General features: G+C 46.2%; 1 protein-coding gene across 5 annotated transcripts in view; it reads left to right on the forward strand.

Annotated features, from left to right (window-relative positions):
* Positions 1–18,645, forward strand: part of LOC101837563 (ubiquitin carboxyl-terminal hydrolase 29) — a 204,056-nt gene extending 185,411 nt beyond the window's left edge. For all 5 annotated transcript variants that reach the window (XM_040733998.1, XM_040733999.1, XM_040734000.1 and 2 more), the window contains 4 exons: positions 1,835–1,975; positions 12,453–12,524; positions 14,764–14,943; positions 15,782–18,645. In XM_040733998.1, coding sequence (XP_040589932.1) covers positions 15,810–18,509 — 2,700 coding nt within the window. In that variant the 5' untranslated portion in view covers positions 1,835–1,975; positions 12,453–12,524; positions 14,764–14,943; positions 15,782–15,809 and the 3' untranslated portion in view covers positions 18,510–18,645. The remainder of the gene's footprint in view (positions 1–1,834; positions 1,976–12,452; positions 12,525–14,763; positions 14,944–15,781) is intronic.
* The last annotated feature ends 652 nt before the right edge of the window (positions 18,646–19,297 follow it).

Raw genomic sequence — 19,297 nt, forward strand, 5'->3', positions numbered from 1 at the left:
AGGAGTCAGGGCTACACAGAGAAACCCTGTCTTGAAAACCAAAACCAAACCAACCAATCAAACAACCGAGGAGATTTCAGTCTGCCTGAGTTAATGAGGAATTGTGTGGCCTGGGATAAAACGTGGGGGTCCAGAACATGGTCATCCTGCCTTTGGCTCTGGCTTCGATCCGTAACACAGTGGAAACTGTAAATCTGAAGTTGCTAGGGAAAAGACTGATGGACTGGTTTCAGCTTTGTGATGGGGAGAGAGTTGGAATGCTGCAGATTCGCAGCTGAAATGATTCTGGACCATCTCAGTTCTCTTAATAGCCACTCATTGCCTATCTCTGTAAGCATCCTTTCAATTATCAGGTAAAGCCTTTGGAATACGTTATATAACAGAACACTAGCTTCCGCCGGTCCCGAAGCGGTGACTATTATCTGATAGCATCTGAAACCTAGAACAGGGTTTTGCATGGCTTGTCATAATCTGTCTGCCTGGTATTCCACATCATCGAATTCGGTAAATGCCCAGATTTACCATTTTCATTTGTCATGTGGCACACAACTCACATACGTATCGCTTAGGATAAATATGTAAAAACAGATAATAACTATAATATGCATGTATGGGTATGGATGTAGACCACAGATGCAAGCCCAGATGTTTGTGATGCGAGGCTCTGCACATCCTGTCTAACGGCAAGCAATAAACGTCCATTCGTTACCCTGAGACGCTCATCTAGACCCAGTGTTTGCAGCCGCATCATGGTGCCTGAAATGCTCCACTCTCTGAGGCCTCCTCACCCTTCTTGGCCACCCACTCCTTCCTCCCTACAAGTGGTTTCCATGGTGACCTTCTGAGGTTGCTAGCAAGGCTGAGTACCCCGCGGGGGTGGCGGTGGTGGATAAGGCTTCTTGCTGAGGGCAGAGTGGATTGAAGGTGGGTGGGGAGATTCAAAAGGGCTCAAATCCTGCTGGAGGACACAAAAGGGTGAAGAGGGGCGCTGTGTTAGGCTCCCTGGCAGAGTGGGAAGGCACAGTTGGCGTGTCTACGGCCAAGGTGCATTGTTTACGCGTCTGGAATTATCAAAGAATAAGTAAAAGGCATTCTATTCAAAAAGATAATAATAACCAAAACAATAAGTCCCTCAGTCCCCCCCTTTGCCACCCCCTTCTGGGTCCACTCAGGCCCTCGGCACTTACTAAAGACCTCTGGGTCATTTTCCAATTAGAGGGGGGCAAAGACCTAGCCCTGCAGACTGCTGACTCAAAGGACAGTCATGGGTTCTTGGTGGGCAGCTGCCGCAGGTGCAGGAGAGAGGCGCCTCATTATGTTGTCCCCTTGTTCTCCATTCAGTACATTTTGTCCTTCCTCTTTTTGTGTGTGTGCGCGCGCGCGACTGATGGAGGACTTCCTTTATGTGCCAAGGAGGTTATTAGGCACTTGAATGCAATTTCAAAACCTCTTTGCTACAAGAAATGAGACACCGCTCTGCAGAAGGAGTCCAATAGCTCTCCCGGAGAATCAAAAGCATGAGGGTTCTATTTATTCCCGCTTCAAAAGACATCAGGCTCTTTTGTATCTCCCCATATTTTTCTGCTATTCTTTTTTTTGGGGGGGGGAAGGGGCCTGGAAGACTTATCAATTGTGGAGAGCAGGGTATTGAAGTCCCTCTACCGCCATTGTACTGGGGTTTCATCTATGCCTTTGCATCTAATAGCATTTGTCTTATAAAATCGTGTGCACCTGTGCTTTGGGATGTGCGCGTTTAGAATGTTAATGGCCCCCGTGACGGATGGTTCCCTTCATTAGTCTGAAGTGACCCTCTTTGTCTTTTTTTTTTCTCTAGTTTTGACACTGGACTCTTGTTCTTGGTGCAACTCGGGAGTCCCCAACCACCTGGAAGAACTCTAACAGGAAAGGAAAGAAAAACAAAGGCTCAACTGAAGCTTAATAACCTGAGTGACGCTACTTCTGCCGTCATCATCGGGTGAGGGCAATAGCAGGCATAGGTTGTCTGGAACTGTGAGTTCAGAAACCCGTGACGTCGGGATGCCGCGATTGTTTCCTCGCGTGGAAGTGTCAAAAGAATAAATAAAATATATTCTATTTAAAATATAATAATAGCCCTACCCATAAGTCCTTCGGTCCCCATCTGCTCTCCCCCTCCCCTCCCCGCCCCACCCCATGGGTCCACTCAAGCCCTCGGCACTTACTAAGACCTCTAGGTTCTTTTTCAATTAGAGGGGGACCACAATGCAAAGATCTGAAGATGGGGGCTTTCCAGTACAACTTTTGATAGCTGGGGGGACCTCTCCATCAGTCTCAGCATAGGAAGCAGATGGTACATGAACGAGAACCAAGGGAACATCTGCTTAAGCAAATGTTCCATTTTCCCCAGTCATGAAAACAGTCCAAACCGTTTTTACCTACTGTATATGGGCGGCATCATAGATTTCACAACGGTGAAAGCATGGGCCCTTGTGTCTCTAAAATATCATGGCCCTGAATAGAGTCTGGCAGCCCAGAGCACAGATCCCACGGCAAACAAGCTTAATGTGTTTCTCTTCCGGGGCAGTTGATATGACACGGAGTAGAATGGACATGGGTTGGAGAATTAAGGGTACAGAGCTAAGGAGAAGGCTCGGTGGGCAAAGGGCTGGCTATAGAAGCCCGAGGACCTGAGTTCAGATCCCCAGTACACGTAAAAAGCCAGATGTAGCCAGGGGCTGGTGGTGCACGCCTTTAATCCCATCACTCGGCAGGCAGAGGCAGGCGGATCTCTGCGAGTTCAAGGCCAGCCAGGTCTACCGACAGGACAGGCTCCAAAGCTACACAGAGAAACCCTCTCTCAAAAACCCTAAAACCAACCAACCAACCAAACAAACAAACAATCAAAAAAGCCAGATGTGGTTTTACAAATTTGTAAACCCCAATGCTCCTATATCCAATGTGATAGGGATGGAGACAAGTCTTAAGAAGTTCACAGCTAGCCTGGCATAGGCAAGCAGTGAGCAAAAGAGTGTCCACCCCCACCCCAAACAAGGTGAAAGCCAGGGACCAGCACCCATGCGTGCAGAGACGCCATTACTTATTTATAAAGACGTGTTTTTACTGCATGCATATACAGATTTGCCTGCACGGTTGTCTGTGCGCTGTATGTGTGTACTGCCTGAGGAGGCCGGAAGAGGGCATCAGATCCCCGGAACCGGAGCAACAGAAAGTTGTGAGCTGCAGTGTGGTTGTTAGGGAGTTGAACCCTGGTCCTCTGGAAGAGCAGTCAATGCTCTTAACCGTTAAGCCATCTCTCCAGCCCCACAGCGATTTCCGTTTTGAAGAATTAAGAATATGCTGGGCAGGGTGGTGCACGCCTTTAAGACCAGCACTCAAGAGTTAGAGGCAGGTGGCTGTCTGTGAGTTCAAGGACAGCCCGGTCTGTATACAGAGTGCCAGGACATCCAGAGCCACGTAGTGAGACTTTGTCTCAAAAAAAAAAAAAAAAAAAAAAAAACAAAACCCTTCATGATATATAGAGATACATGTGGATATAGACATGCAGATATCATGATCTACATATGTGTCTATATCATGTGATACTGCGACAGATCTATGAAGCAGGGTATAGGGAGTTGGAGCTAACTTGGGCAACCTTCCTTATTCCTCGTGGTTGGCTGTGTGTAAACATGACATTTTATCAGTTGTATTAGTTTCTTTTTTTTTTTTCCTCAATGTGATAAAATGCCTGACAAAAATGCCTTGTGGTTGGAGCGGGGCTTATTTGGTTTCATAGTCTCAGAAGATCTCAGTTCATAAAGGTGGAGACGGCGCAGCGGCAGCCGGAGTCTGTGGCTACTTCCCCGAGTGGCGCAAACACGGAGGAATTAGAGAGAGCAGAGACTGCAGCCTGGCTGGGTATACCAGCGAGGCCCATCCCCAGTGACTTACAACCACCAACTAGGCTCCTCTTCCCCAAGGTTTCCCAACCTCCCCAAACACCATCACTAGCTGGGGACCAAAACTCGAGCATGGGAGCTGGTAAGGGGCAACTTAACATTCAGACTCTCCCTTGAGGACTTGAAAATCTTCTGAGCGCTACGCAAGCATGCCACCGCTGAGCTGTAACGCTGGTTGCTGCGTTTTAATTCAGCAGTTCTCAAGCTGTGGCTTGGGACCCCTTTGGGGGTGACATGACCCTTGCATAGGGTTTCCTTATCAGATATCAGATATCTGATATTTGCATTATTATTCACAACAGTACTAAAACTACAGTTAGGAAGTAGCAACAAAAATAATTTTATGGTTGGGGGGTATTGATGATCGTCAATGCTATAGGGAAAACAATATATTTATTTACCAGAGAGAGAGAGAGAGAGTCGCACAAGCTAGGAGTTAGAAGCATGGCTGGCTTCCAAGAGAAAGAGAGAGAGTCCTTTTCCTTTCACTTCCTTTTATATCTACCTGTGCTAATTTACTTGTCCCGTCCTCATGGGCAGATAGCTTTGTGGGGTTCACTCCTACAATTCCCCTTTTAGTCTAAATAAAAGATTTAAATTTGATACAAACTCAAACATATGCAACATATATACATAGAGGGTGATAATCAAGTTATAGTCTACTTATCCTAAGCTAAACATATCCATTCCACCTAAATTCTAAACTTATCTGAAAGGGATACCTAAGTCTGAACACCTTCTTCCAATCCCAACCCTAAAATAATTGCAAATTAACACTAACAGGTGTAAACTATCCTCTACTATCAATAGTAGGGAGAAGGGACGTGGAATTCTCAAATTTACTTCCTGCTGAAGTGTGCCCATTCGATTCCTTTGTTAAAAGCTGCCTGTCGCTTGTATGAAGCCCTGGGTTCACTTCCTAGCACAGCATAAGCAGGGTGTGGTAGCACACAGATGCAAGCCTAGAGCTCCAGATTTGGAGGAAGTTCAAAACCACCCTTGGCTAAGTTGAGAATAGCCTACCATACATGACACCCTGTTTCAAAAAGTAAAATATAAAAACAGGGGGCTGGGCTGACCTGTGAGGGCACACACCTTTAATCCTAGCACTCCCGGGAGGCAGAGGCAGGCAGATCTCTGTGAGTTCAAGGCCAGCCTGGTCTACAGAGAGAGCTCAAGGACAGCCTCCAAAGTTACAGAGAAACCCTGTCTCAAAAAACAAACAAACAATCACACAACAACAACATATAAGCGAACAAAAAATAGGGGAATGTAGAGATGGCTAGGCAGTTAAGAGCACTGGCTGCTCTTCCAGAGGACCTGGGTTCAATTCCTAGAACCCACATGGCAGTTCATGCCTGCCTGTAACTCCAGTTCCAGGGGATCCAACACCCTCACACAAACACACATGCAGGCAAAGCACCAATGTACACGAAATAAAAGTAAACTAAAAATATACACAGTATGTGCGTATGTTGGAGGGGTTCACACATACCAGGGCACGTGTGCAGCAGCAGCCAGAAGATGAATTTGTGGAGTAAGTGTCCTCCTTCCCCCTTTACTCAAGTCTTGGGATAGAACTCAGGCCAGCAGGCACTGAGGCAAGCATCTTTGCTGAGCCGTTTCAACAGCCAGGCAGCGACTTCTTTTTTTTTTTCTCAAGACAGGGTTTTTCCGTATAGCCCTTAATGTCCTGGAACTCACTCTGGAGACCAGGCTGGCCTCGAACTCAGAGATCAGCCTGCCTCTGCCTCCCAATGGCTGGGATCAAAGGCGTGCGCCACCACTGCCCAGCAATCGTGGCATCATTTGACCCAACACGGGAGCTGTTGGCATTGACACTTGTCTAAAGTGGCACCTGCCTTGGCGAAGTTATTATTTCCTCTCACAGTCAATCACCTGTGAAAATATCCTGTCCCTCTTTACACTTTTGCACAACACAGGTTTCTTTAAAATTCTTTTGTTTTCCTCCAATGGACGGCTTCACACCCCTGAGTGTAAGGACAGGGAAAATTGGAATTGAGGAGTTATTAAAGGATGAAGGGATCTGAAGGGATGGCTCAGTGGTTAGGAAGGTGTTGCTTCAAGAGTGATCCCCAGCACCTACATGTGGAAGCTTACAGCTGCCTGTAGCTCCAACTCTGGGGAATCTAATGCTCTCCTCTGGCTCCTTGGTCACCTGTACACTTGTGTACACACACACACACACACACACACACACACACACACACACACCACATTATATACATGTGAAGTTGCTTGGCCGCACAGCACAGGCTTAGTAACATGGATGACTCTTTCTTGAGAGCTGTCAGTGATGGTTTTCTGGTCCTACGACTCAGGCTGTCTCCCTGCTAGAATTCTTCCCTGAGCCTGGGCTTTCCCTTTCTCCCACCTTAATTGATTCCATGCTGATTTTTTTTTGTGGATTTTAACTTAATTAAGGGCTTGTTTATAATTTGCTACTTTCAGAATTTATCTTCTCCAGGACTGTTCCAATTTCGACTCTGGATCTTTTCAAGCTTTTTTGACGTTAAAACAAAACAAAACAAAACAAAAATCCTCCCATGCTTTCCAGACACAATGAGACACATTCTAGTCTCCTGTTTCCCCTGCCCTGCCCTGCAATCAGCTAATTATCCCAGGCCCCTTGTGCATAGAACAAGATGTCAAAAATCGAGACCTGAGCTCTGAGTGTTCCCTTCTGTAATCCATGTTTTGGGGAATACTGAAGATTGAAGGGTTTTTATCAAAAGAAAGAATCATTCTTGCATTAAAAAATTCTTACACTTTCTTTACTTTGTGTGAACTTAGTGTGTGTGTGGGGGTATGCAGATGTACCAGTGTGTGTGAGAAGGTAGGGTGTCTTGTAGGAAGAGTCGGTTCTATCCTTCCACAATGTGGATCCTGGGCATGGAACTTAAATCACTGGGCTGCTCTGCCAGAGGTCCTGAGTTCAGTTCCCAGCAACCACAGGATGGCTCCAACCATATATAATGGGATCAGATCCCTTCTTCTGGTTGCATGAAGACAGAACACACACACACACACACACACACACACACACACACACACACACACATATGTAATACATGAATAAGTAAATCTTTTAAAAAGAAGTCACTGGGTGGTGGTGGCACACGCCTTTAATCCCAGCACTTGGGAGGCTCTGTGAGTTCAAGGCCAGCCTGGTCTACAGAGGGAGTTCGAGGATAGCCAGAGGTTGCACAGAAAGTCTGTCTTGAAAAAAGAAATTGAAAAAGTCACCAGGCTTGGTTGCAAATGCCTTTATCTGTTGACTCATTTTGCTGGGCCTACATTAAAAAAAATTTTTTTGAGGCAGGGTCTCAGGCAGCCCTGAGTTCAAAATTTAGTTAAAGGATAACTTTAACCTCCCAAACTGCCTGTCTCCATCTGCCAAGTGCTTGGGACACATTTGCCTTTTTAAGAGACCTCTCCAGTTGTCGCTGGTCTGGAAAAACTTAAGTATTGAGTAAAGTTTCCAAAGACATAAGTCTTCCAAATCCTTTCATTTTTTTTTCTTTTGTGTCAACCTGGGAGCATCTGAAGGACGTCATTGAAGTTAGCCAGATGTAGAGGGATAAGTGACATGATCTCACTTGCTGGCGGTATCTAAAAACCTGGAATCCTAGGAGCAGACGAAGGGTACTTCCAAGAGGTGACGGTGACGAGGGGAGGGGGGGGAGATCGAGGAGACATTGATCAAAAGACACACAACTTTCAATTACAGAGATGGCAAGATGGCTCAGTGGGCAGCGATGCCCCATATGCACAGGTCCCAGACAGGAGTGGGAACAAAGGCAGTCTCTCACCTAGGTGTCCATCCTGAGATTTTGTGGACCATGCTGACATGGGTGAAGACGGGACAGCATGGTGTACACGGCGAAGGGACTAAGGAGGGCCAGGGAGACAGCCCGCCCAGTGTGTAAAAATCACCACCACCCAAGTCTGACAAATGGAAAGGCAGGCAGTGGTGGCGCCCGGCTTCAGTCCCAACACACGGGAGGTAGAGGCAGACGGATCTTTGTGAGTTCGAGGCCAGCCTGATCTAAGAGTTCCCGGAGAGCCAAGGCTACCCCTGGGTGGTGGTGGGGGGGGGGCGGGGAGAGCCTGACAAGCCCAGGAACCCACATGGTGGCAGGAGAGAGCTGACTCCTGCAAATTGTCCTCTGACCTGCACATGATGGCCACAGTACATGAACTTAAAACGTGCGATAAGAATAAACACGACTCTAAAACTTTGCCCACCTGAGGGTGTATTTGGCAGTGGAGTGGACTAGGTTAGAGACGGGGGTGGGGGGGAGAAAAATCATGTCTGTTGTTAGTGAATTACACTGTGCAAACAGAGAGCCCTGGGCTTGGGGAGAGAAGGCAGCCACAATTCACCAGTTTCCCTCCCCGGCAGTCCGAGGGAGGTGGAGTTCAGCTCTCAAACCAGCAACGGAATTTTCCACTGAGCTAAAAAACGCCAGGCTCCGTTCCGAGAATTATATACCTCCCTGTGTAATTAAGGACGGAAAAAGGTCTCGCTTAGACACAAAACAATGCGGACAGTCTTCTGAGACGTCTGTTTAAAATCACATCTGTCCAAAGAGCCATCTGCTTTGCAAATTTCCCATTGATTGTAGCCTTCGTTTTCATCCAGAATTTGAGAGCTGACAACATTGAATTTTATAATCTGCAGGCTTTATTGCTTGGGGACGCGGGGGCGGGGAGGGGAGTGCCAGGAAGGCGAGACAGGGGGTGAGGGTCTCTTTGGGAGCCAACATTGGCTTCGGAACTATGTGGGGCAGGCTGACTTTGAACTCTCAAGATCCTCAGCCTCCCAGGACTGAAATTTGCAGGAGTGTGCCACCATGCCTGGCAATTAGGTTCTTGAGAAGTGTTTATGGGCGTCTGGTACGAAGTCAGAGTTTGATGGGGTACATTAGAGCGCTGATTTCTTTGGTTGATACAGTTTTAATTAAGCATTTTGTGTTATAATCTGGGTCCTTTTATTTGTAGATCATCATCACTATTAAGTTTGGGAATTTGGGACGTTGTTTTTGTTGCTGTTGTCCTTGTTTTGAGGCAAGGTATCACCTTGGAGAACAGGGTAGCCTCAAACTCTGAGATCTGCCTTCCTCTGTCTCTGGAATGCAGTGTGTGCACCACCATGCCCAGCTGTTTGGCGTTTTTATTTTATTTTATTTATTCACTTTTTTATAATTTTCTTTTAAAGACTTATTTATTACGTATAGTGTCCTGCCTGCATGTATCCCTGCAGGCCAGAAGAGGGCACCAGATCTCATTACAGATGGTTGTGAGCCACCATGTGGTTGCTGGGAATTGAACTCAGGACGTCTGGAAGAGCAGTCAGTGCTCTTAGCCTTGAAGCCATCTCTCCAGCCCCTATTTAGCTTGTTTTTTTCTTTTTTTTTTAAACATGTTTTTACATAGTTCATGCTTGCTTACAACACCCAATTCAGAATGAAGCCTGGTTTGGAAAACACAGGACAAACGGAAACAACAGGAGGCAGATGAGGATGGATCTCTGTGAGTTCAAGGCCAGCCTGGGCTACAAAGAGAGTTCCAGGACAACCAGTGCTGTTGCACAGAGAAACCCTGCCTCAAGAAATAGAACAGAACAAAACAAAACAAAGAAAAAGAAAGAAAAACAAAAACCTCCCCCAAATCACTCCACACAAACCCCAAATTTTAAATTGCTTCCCCCATGTTCTAGTTTGATTTTAGTTTTTATTTTTATTTATTTATTTTTTGAGGTAGGGTCTCATAGAGCTTGGATTATTTTGTTTGTTTGTTTGGCTGGTTGGTTGGGCTTTTCTTTTGCTTTGTTTCATTTTGAGAGGAGATCCCACCAGGTAGCACTGGATAGCCTGGAACCTTTAAGTAAACCACACTGACCTAGAACTCAAGAGACCCCTCTGCCTTGCTTTCCCATGACTGAGAATAAACTGGTGTGCCACCACACCTAGCTATTGGGCTGGTCTTGAATTCCACAAGTACTCAAGGATGGCTTTAAATTCCTCCTCCTCCTCCTCCTCCTCCTCTTCCTCCTCTTCCTCCTCCTCCTCCCTCCACCTCGTCCGTGGTGGGAATGACAAGGGTGTGCCACCTTGTCCCTCTTTCTTTCTGAAGTTGAGCTATAAAAATTGTTTATATTTCGGCTGGAGAGATGGCTCACAAGTTAAGAGCACTGGCTGCTCTTCCAGGGGACCCAGGTTCAATTCCCAGCACACACACAGCCGCTCACGGCTGTCTGTAACTCCATTTCCAGGGGATCTGAGAGCCTCACACCGACACGCGCGGGCAGGCAAAGCACCAATGCACATGAAATGAAAGTAAAATAAGAGCATAAACTTTAAATTAAAAACTACATATCTTTACAGTTCGCAGCGTGGGTGCTCTGATATATGCGTCATATACGCGTCAGTCAAGCTACTGACAGAGCCATCACTTCCCCTTGGTGAGAACCTGCAAAATCTCCCCTAGTAATTTCCGAGCAGCGTTGTGTACTCAGTAGAATCACGACACTGTGCCGAATGGACATGCTCAGAGGCCAAAACCCCTCCATCCACAGACAAGCAGGCCAGGGTGAGATGGAGCCAGGGTGTGAACTCAAACCCCAACGCTCTCCAGGCCCGCTGCTGTGCTGCTGTGCTGGCCTCGTGAGCACTGAGTGCAGTCTAAAGTGCATCTACCCTTATCTGCTAGGGCAAATGGGTTGAAATGCTTTAGACCACAGCAGCCAAAGAGGCCCGCGGTTCCCCAGGCTTGCTCGAACTGTTTCAGTCAATGTCCTAGTGCGCCACCCTATGGCAGCTGGCCGCAATTACTGGTGACTGTCCTTTCAAAAATTCAATGAGAACAGGATTTATTTAGGCTTGTAACCCCAGCACTGAGAGGGTAGGGGATCTACGTAGTAAGTTCTAGGGCAGCCTAGGCTACATGAGAACGTCCCTTAAAAAAGAAAAGGAAAAAGAATTGGGAATGTGGTTCAATTAATAGATTTCCTCCCCAGAATGCTCAAAGCCTGTGTAGCTCTGGCTGTCCTGGAAATCATAAAAATTGGCCAGCATCTGCCTCTCCAGGACTGAAATTAAGGACCTGAGCCACGTGCTAAGACAAGAAATTTTTCTTTCTTTCTTTAAAAGACAGGAATTCTCTGTGTAACAGCCCTGGCTGTCCTGGAATTTGCTCTGTAGATCAGGCTGTCCTTAAACTCACAGATATATCCACCTGCCTCTGTCATTTGCCCTCCTGGCTGTGAAGTTTGACCATACTGCCTCAGCCTCCCAAGAAGATGAGATTACATACCTGAATCACTGGGTCCAGATATATTTTTGTTTTCATTTGATTTTTTAAAGTCATTTTCAATTTCAATCATTTTCCTACATATTTATTTTCTGTGTATAGGTGTTTTGTCTACAGGATGTTGCATTTTTCCTGCTGGGTTTTGCTGGTTCCTTGTTCTGATAATTCCTTGACAGCACTCCCTTCTTCATATTGGAATTTGGAATGTTTGTTCCAAATGGCTGTATTTCAGAAATATGTAGCTTGTTTGGTTTTAGTTTTTGTGGGCAGAGTTTCTCTGTGTAGCCCTGGCTGTCCTGGAACTCTCTATAAGTAGCCAGGCTGTCCTTGAACTCAGAGATCCACCTGCCTCTGCCTCTGCTTCTCATGCTGAGCGCTGGGATCAAATGCGGAGGGGAGGGGTGAGGGGGTTGGGGGGTGGGGGGTGGGGAGTGGGGGGTTGTCACCGCCTCCTGGTAGAGATATGTAACTCTTCCCAGGAGCTGCCAATGAGAACCTGCCCTGAGTCTCAGGGTTTGACAGGGACTTGGACTTGGTATTACTAGGTTTACTTAGTGTGTGTGTCTGTGTGACACCCATGGGTGCTGAGATCAGAGGGCCACTTGATTTGCTTCTCTCCCAACACCGTCACAAGGCTCCTAGGGATGGAACTCAGGTGCCAAGCGCCTTGCCCTGTTGAGCCATCTTCCCAGCTTCCACTTTGGGCTCTTAGACAGCATTGGGATTGTTAAAAGTCTACAGACCTTTGCAATGGGACTGAATGGATTCTGTGTAATTAAGTGCCTGAACATGTGGGATCAAGGCAAGGAATATTAGGGATTCAAAGCCATGTGCTTGGGTGTCTGGTTGTCCAGAGGTAGAGTTGGGATGGTTAATATCCCAACTCTAGGACCAAGTAGGAGACGGCCTCTGAACCCATCCATGGGCAATCACTAGATAAATAAACTTTCATGCAAGTCCATGATTATCCATCCTGGGTTATTTAAGGTGGGAAAACACTCCTTAATTGTGGATGTCACCAAACTGTGGAAGATGTCCTGGACTGAATACCAAGGAGATGTATTTACTATTGATTCATTTATCTGTAGTCTTAGAACCTTACCTATAAAGTGTTGTGGGAAAGTTCTTTTCTGCTGGTGTCTATTTGGGGTTGTAAATGCCTCCTGTATTTCTCCTTAGGTCTGCGTGTTTCCTGTTATAACTGAGGATCATCCTGCACTACAGAACAAAAAGGAGGAAAAGAACCTTAAGGTAATAATGCCAGTGTCTTTGGCACGCTAATGCATACCTGTAATCCCATCACTGAGGAGGCAGATAGAGCGATTCAAGGTCAGTCTGGTAGTCTAGTGAGTTCTGGGATGGTCAGGGATACATACCAAGACCCTGTCTCAGTAGAACAGAGAAGAAAAGGAGCACGTGAGATAGGGTTGAGAGAAAAAGAGGATGAGTTAGCACAGAAGAAATAGCAGGGACCACAGAAGAAAAGCAATAAGGCATGGGGGTGTCCTGCACTTTAATCCCAGCACTCAGGGGGCAGAGGCAGGTGGATGTCTGTGAGTTCGAGGCCAGCCATGGGTATGGTGAGATCTTTTCTAAAGAAGAAAAAGAAACCCGAAACATCTATAAAAACAATTACTGTAACATTAATCCATATCCCTTGCTTGTTGGGATGTGTATGGATTCTCATCCCACCAGTAGATTTCCTGTCTTTTCAAGCATGTTCATACATATACATGTATGGCTTATTTTATAGCTTATATGATATATATACATATATATATATATATGAATCTTACTACAGAGACGATCCTGAAATAAGGAATAAAAATATCTATGCCTTATCCCAGTACTGGGGAGGCAGAGGTTGCAGAACTCTGAGTTCAAGGCCAACCTGGTCTACAGAGGGAGTTAGAGGGCATCCAGGGCTACACAGAGAAACCCTGTCTCGAAAAACAAATATACAAATGGAAAATGTCGAGACACCTGGGAGTTCCCGGTGCATACAGTGGCGTCTCCTGTGAAAGACTCTTTTTGACTGTTATGTGACGGGATGGAAGACAGTAGTTGGGAGTCTTCAAGAAGTTTTTCTTCTTCTTCTTCTTCTTCTTCTTCTTCTTCTTCTTCTTCTTCTTCTTCTTCTTCTTCTCCTTCTTCTCCTTCTTCTCCTTCTTCTCCTTCTTCTCCTTCTTCTCCTTCTTCTTCTTCTCCTTCTCCTTCTCCTTCTTCTTCTTCTTCTTCTTCTTCTTCTTCTTCTTCTTCTTCTTCTTCTTCTTCTTCTTCCTCCTCCTCCTCTTCCTCTTCCTCTTCTTCTTCCTCTTCTTCTTCTTCTTCTTCTTCTTCTTCTTCTTCTTCTTCTTCTTCTTCTTCTTCTTTATCTCTGTCTCCTCCTCCTCCTTCTCCTCCTCCTCCTCCTCATCCTCCTCCTCCTCCTCCTCCTCCTTCTTCTTCTCCTCCTCCCGCTCCTCCCCTTTTTCCTCTTCATCCCTTTTCTAGGCAGGGTTTCTCTGTTGCTTTGTTACCTGTTCTGGAATTCACTTTGTAGACCAGGCTGACCTAGAACTCACAGAGGTCTGCCTACCTCTGCCTCTCAGGTGGATGTCTGTGAGTTCGAAGCCAGCCTGTTCTACAGAGCGAGTTCCAGAACTGACAGAGCTAGCCTCCCAGTCACAGATTCTCTTCCCTCTCCAGTTGTGAGATCGAAGGTGTGTGTGTTTCACCACAGCCAGCCTAAAAATAAATAAATCACAAAAAAAATTTAAGCTTATGTTAAGGTCTTTACACCTCCACACCTCACCTCTCCTTGCAAAAATATCTCCACATTTGTTTCAGATTCCTGGGGAGGCAGGAGAGTTCTGGGCGCCTCTACCTCACTAGATTTGGTTTTGTGCATGTTTTCCCCATTGCTTTTGCTGTGTTTTGGGTCCGAGTCTTTCTAAGTAGACCTGGCTGTCTTGGAATTCTTGACCAGGCTGGTTTTAAACTTACAGATATCATCCTGCCTCTCTCCCAATTGCTGGCATTTAACTAAATGTGTGTGTATCCACTGCCTCTGTATTTGGCCTTTTTTTCCCCAAATATTATGTTGCCTATTTGTATACGCTTGTGCTCTTGCACACCATAGCTGGAGCACGTAGGTCAGCGCTAACCCCCTTTCCTTTCCATCTCTTTCCCTGGGTTTAGGCTGTGTTTTGCCCTCTCCTCCTTGTCTCCTTCCCCTCCCTTCCCCTTCCCTTCTCTTCCCTTTTCCTGATTCCTCCCTCCCTCCCTCTCTCCCTCCCTTCCTACACTCTGTTCCCCTACACACTCCATACTTGCCTCCTACCTGTCCATCTCTTAGTTTAGGCTCAAGCCCAAAATTGTTGGCGTGTGATCCCAGGGACTGAATCTAGGGTCTTGTGCATGCTGAGTGCTGTAACCTCTGAGCTGTATCCTAAGTCCCCGCATGCAGTCACATTTGTAACCCTTGTTGTTCACCACTTGACCACTGCAGGACCGCGTTTCCAGAATCTGCAATCCAAAAGGCCAGCACCAGAGGCGACCTCTCCCAGCCTCATATCTTCCTAACTGCCGCATTTGCGAGAGAGACTAGAATTTGACCAGAGCTTGCATTACCTCAGCATCATCAGAGCATCAGAGGAGACAGTGCAACTGCTACCACATTTGACTTCAGGTACTTGTGCTATCCCTTTCTCTCTCGAAGACAAAGCACTCCGGAAAATAAAACTTATGGGGACTTTTGGGAGTAAGGCTTAGTTCAGTTCACAGTCACGGGTTGCATAATCCATCACTCTGGGGAAGTCACAACTGCAGGGATTTGAAGCAGCTGGTCATAGGACAGCCACAGCTAGGAGCAGAGAGAGAATGACCGCATGCATACACACATCTGTCTCTACTCTATGGACATGGTACCCCAGAGCAGGGAGTACTGCCACACACTTTCAAGCTGCCTCTCTCCACACTTGCTAATGCAACCTAGGCAACCCCGACCCCAGGCAACACTGGGAGAGAAAACTAACTTTGGAGGTATCGTCCAGAGAATGGGCGCAGCTTCAATAGCTCAGTGGTTAGGAGCTATCCTTAAGCATACAATTGAGATGGCTCAGTGGTTAGGAGCATGCAGTGCTCTGATGGAGGGGCTGAGCTCAGTTTCTAGCCCTAACACAGGGTTGTTGAAAGCTGCCTGTAAAGCAAGGTCTAGGGAATCTGACGCCCTCTTCTGGACTCTTCAGGGACTGCACTCACATGGAGACAAATGTACTCACATACACATAAAAACATTTTTTTATTAAAAGGATGTAAGTAAATCCAATTTTTATTAATTGCAATATAGAAACATAATTGTTAATATTAAACCAAAATTGTAAGTTTTTCCATAGTTTTGTACTAAAGTCAAAAAGAAAGGACTAAAAACCAATTCTGGTCAGGTAAAGTTTAAAAAACATATTATGATAAACACATTTCACTCACCATCTCTGTGTGTATTGTGGTTTTTGTTTATTTGTTTTCAGACCACACCTGTTTCCTTCACGAAGAAAAATGGCTCCTATAAAGATACACGGCTTAGTCCAAATCCGAAGCAAGAACCGGAACAGGCACACCCGGGCTTCTCAGTGGAAAGAAGCAGTCATAGAAATAGTGGAGAGGAAGCAGAAGGTTACCATGGTGTTTTCCTTCAAGCTAGAAAAAAGGAAGAGGGTGTTTCAGCTGGGCAACAATGTTGCGGGTGTAGTGGTTAGCTGCTGTGAGGTGGGGTTGCACTGTCTGTATTTAACCTTGAAAGGTGACACTTCTTTACTGATTGACAAGCTATCCTCTGAGGATATTGAACAACTGAAGGCATTCCTGGATTTGGCTCATCTGTCTGATTCCCAAGACCCTGATGATCCCCAGGGGTGTCAGGATTTTCTCGAAAGCAGGCATGCATTTTGCAGGAAGCACCAGGAACCACTTTGTGGTTCCTTGAATACCGCACAAGAGAGGGAGACACCACTCCCCACGAAGACACCACTCTCGATGTCCAGATCCACCAGCAGGCAGGTCAAAAAAGAGAGAGTGGAGAAAGAGATCAAGAAGAGGAAGAGGATCTCAACGCCCAGTGTGGAAGTGGATGAAGACATCCTCACAGAATATAACCCTGAGCCACAAAAGAAGTACAAGGTCTGTACCCCCAGAAGCAGAAGGGGTAAAGGAGAGAAACCAATGGCTTCAAGAGAGCAGGAGAAACATAGCAACTGGAAGCTTGAAAATTCACTGATTGCCAGCTCCCGCAGGAAGACTAACTTCGACGACACTGTTCTTTCGGCACAAACACTTTCCGATGAAAGAAGCGGATCCAAGCTTAGCCAGGAGACACCAGCATGCAACGAAATCCAGCTTCCCCTCGACACTTACGCAAAGCAACTGAACCGTGAAGGCTTCCCCAATTTAGGGAACACCTGCTACATGAATTCCATTTTACAGTCTGTCTTTGGCATTCCAACCTTCGCTAAGGACTTGCTCACACAAGGCATCCCATGGGAGAAAGTGTCCTGTGATGATCTTATCAAGCCCTTGAGCCAACTTCTTGTCTTGAAAGATATCCGGGATGTGGAGATCAAGGGGCAGTTACTCATGACCGTGAAGAAATCAATTTCGACAGTTGCAGACACATTTCTGGGTGATGAGCAGAATGATGCCCATGAATTTTTAAGTCAGTGTTTAGAGCAGTTGAAACTGAACATGGAGAAGCTTAATGCCATGTGCAGTTCAGAGAGGGAAAATGAAGCTGCCACTTCCAAAAGGTTTATTTGTCCCGTGGCTGCTAATTTTGAGATAGAGCTGCATAGCTCCATTGTTTGTGAAGGCTGTGGGGAGGCTACTGTCAACACTGAAGTGAGTAATTATCTCTCTGTCGACCTGCCCCAGGGGACAAAGGATCACCCTCTATCCATTCAGAAGTCTCTCGATCTTTTCTTCACACCTGAAAAAATTGAGCACAATTGTGAGAATTGCAAGAACAAGAATTCTGTGCTCCGGTACACCTGGAGGAGGCTCCCCAGGGTCCTTATCGTCCATCTGAAACGCTACCACTTTACCTCCAACAGGATGTTGGTGAAGAGTCAGCAACCAGTGGAGATTTCTAAGTTCCTAAATGTATCTACCCACTGCAACGAAAACACGAAGCCACCATTTCCGGTGACCAATAAGGCCCCCAACGAAGAGTACGATGTCTCAAATTCCTCTGAAGGCACAATGCATGAGATCTTCGGCCACTCAATACCATCGATGCAGCCAACTTCGGTATCCATCGATTTCACGGTTCTCCAGGTTGGCTCCAATGAGGATTCCGACGTGCAAAACTTCCAGATAATGTGTGACGACCAGCAGCAGCTAGGCCTGGAGGGTGTTTCTGGAATAGATCCAGAGCTACTGAAGACGGAAAAATGGATGCTGTGTGAAAACGCGTCCCCAACATGGGACTCGATCATCTGCGAGCCTATCAGCTTCCAAGACCTAGGCCTTAGAGAGAAGGGTCTTCAGAAGCTACCCGAGAATCCAGAAGTTCAGAATTATAAGAAAATTAACGTCTATGGAAATCCAAACCATCACACTATCATTGAGATATGCAACAATTTTTGCGATCTCAAAGAACAAAGGTTTCTGGAAAGCACTCAAGACATAGGCAAACAGTTCCTCCAACATCATGGGAAGAGAATCCAGAAGGAGTTACTTCCTTGGGCATTACCTCAAAGTGTCAGAGGTACTCAGGGAGACACAGGGAGGAACCTGAGTAGGTATGCAGAAATGATAGATCCGAAAGGCGACGCCAGTTCCTTGGGTGCATCCGGGTACCCAGGAAATAGCAAAGTTGCGGGGAGCGACAACCCCGATGCCGCCGGTGAATCAAACGCGGCAATGGAAGATGATCCTCAGAGCTACAGGCTTGTCGGTGTGGTCAGCCATTTTGGGAGCTCCCAAGATTCAGGCCATTATGTAAGCGATGTGTATGACTTTCAGAGGCAGGCCTGGCTCCTGTACAGTGATGTCCAGGTGTTCGAGATCCCAGAGGCCTTGATTCAAGAGAATCGGCTTCACACTGGATACATTTTCTTTTACATGCAAAACGAGATTTTTGAGTGGCTGCTGAAGAAGGCATCGGAGTGCAGGTTACTGAGCACACCTAAGGATGAAAAGAAGACCATGGATCTTTTCTCCACACTGCTTAATGGCTTTACATACCTTCTAGAAGAATCGTAAAATCTACCCACGAGAATCACAAAACTCAAGATGAAAAGTCTGCCAAAAAACCCACACAAAAAACAAAAAACAAAACAAAACAACAAAAAAACCACAAAAAACAAAAAAACCAAAAAAAAGAAAGAAAAAACAAAACCATATTAGAACAGAGCCCCCGCCATCCCCAATGCAGACCATGCACCATTCTCTCCAACAAGGCTATGATGGTGCTTTTTGTGGGGTTTTGTTTCTGTTGTTTTTTTTTTTTCAAGACAGGGTTTCTCTGTGTATCCCTGGCTGTCCTGGACCTCACTGTGTACACCAGGCTGGCCTCAAACTCAGATCTACCTGCCACTGCCTCCCAAGTGCTGGGATCAATTGTGTGTGCCACCGCTGCCTTGCAATTTTTTTTAATTATTTATGTTTATTTAATGTGCAGTCCTGTTTTGCCTGCATGTACGCCTGTGTGACGCTGTTGGATTCCCTGAAGCTGGAGAAACAGGCAGTTGTGAATTCCATGTGGGTGATGGGAATTGAACCCAGATCCTCTGGAAGAACAGCCAGTGCTCTTATCTCCTGAGCCATCGCTCCAGCCCCAAGCAGGATGGACTTTCAATGTCATTCTGAACCAACACAACACAGTTAGGAACTCATTATAGGTCCAAGTGTGAGGACCCAAGATAAAAATGGGTTCAGAAACGATACTCATGGATGTAAATATTGAGGAACAGTGTGTGGAATGTCTTATTTTGTTAGTGTATGTATGAACTGCTCACGTCATTGAGAAGATTTTCATGATAGTGTTTGTT

Source organism: Mesocricetus auratus, unplaced genomic scaffold (assembly GCF_017639785.1).
Source record: "Mesocricetus auratus isolate SY011 unplaced genomic scaffold, BCM_Maur_2.0 Super-Scaffold_100037, whole genome shotgun sequence".
NCBI classification, from domain to species: Eukaryota; Metazoa; Chordata; class Mammalia; order Rodentia; family Cricetidae; genus Mesocricetus; species Mesocricetus auratus.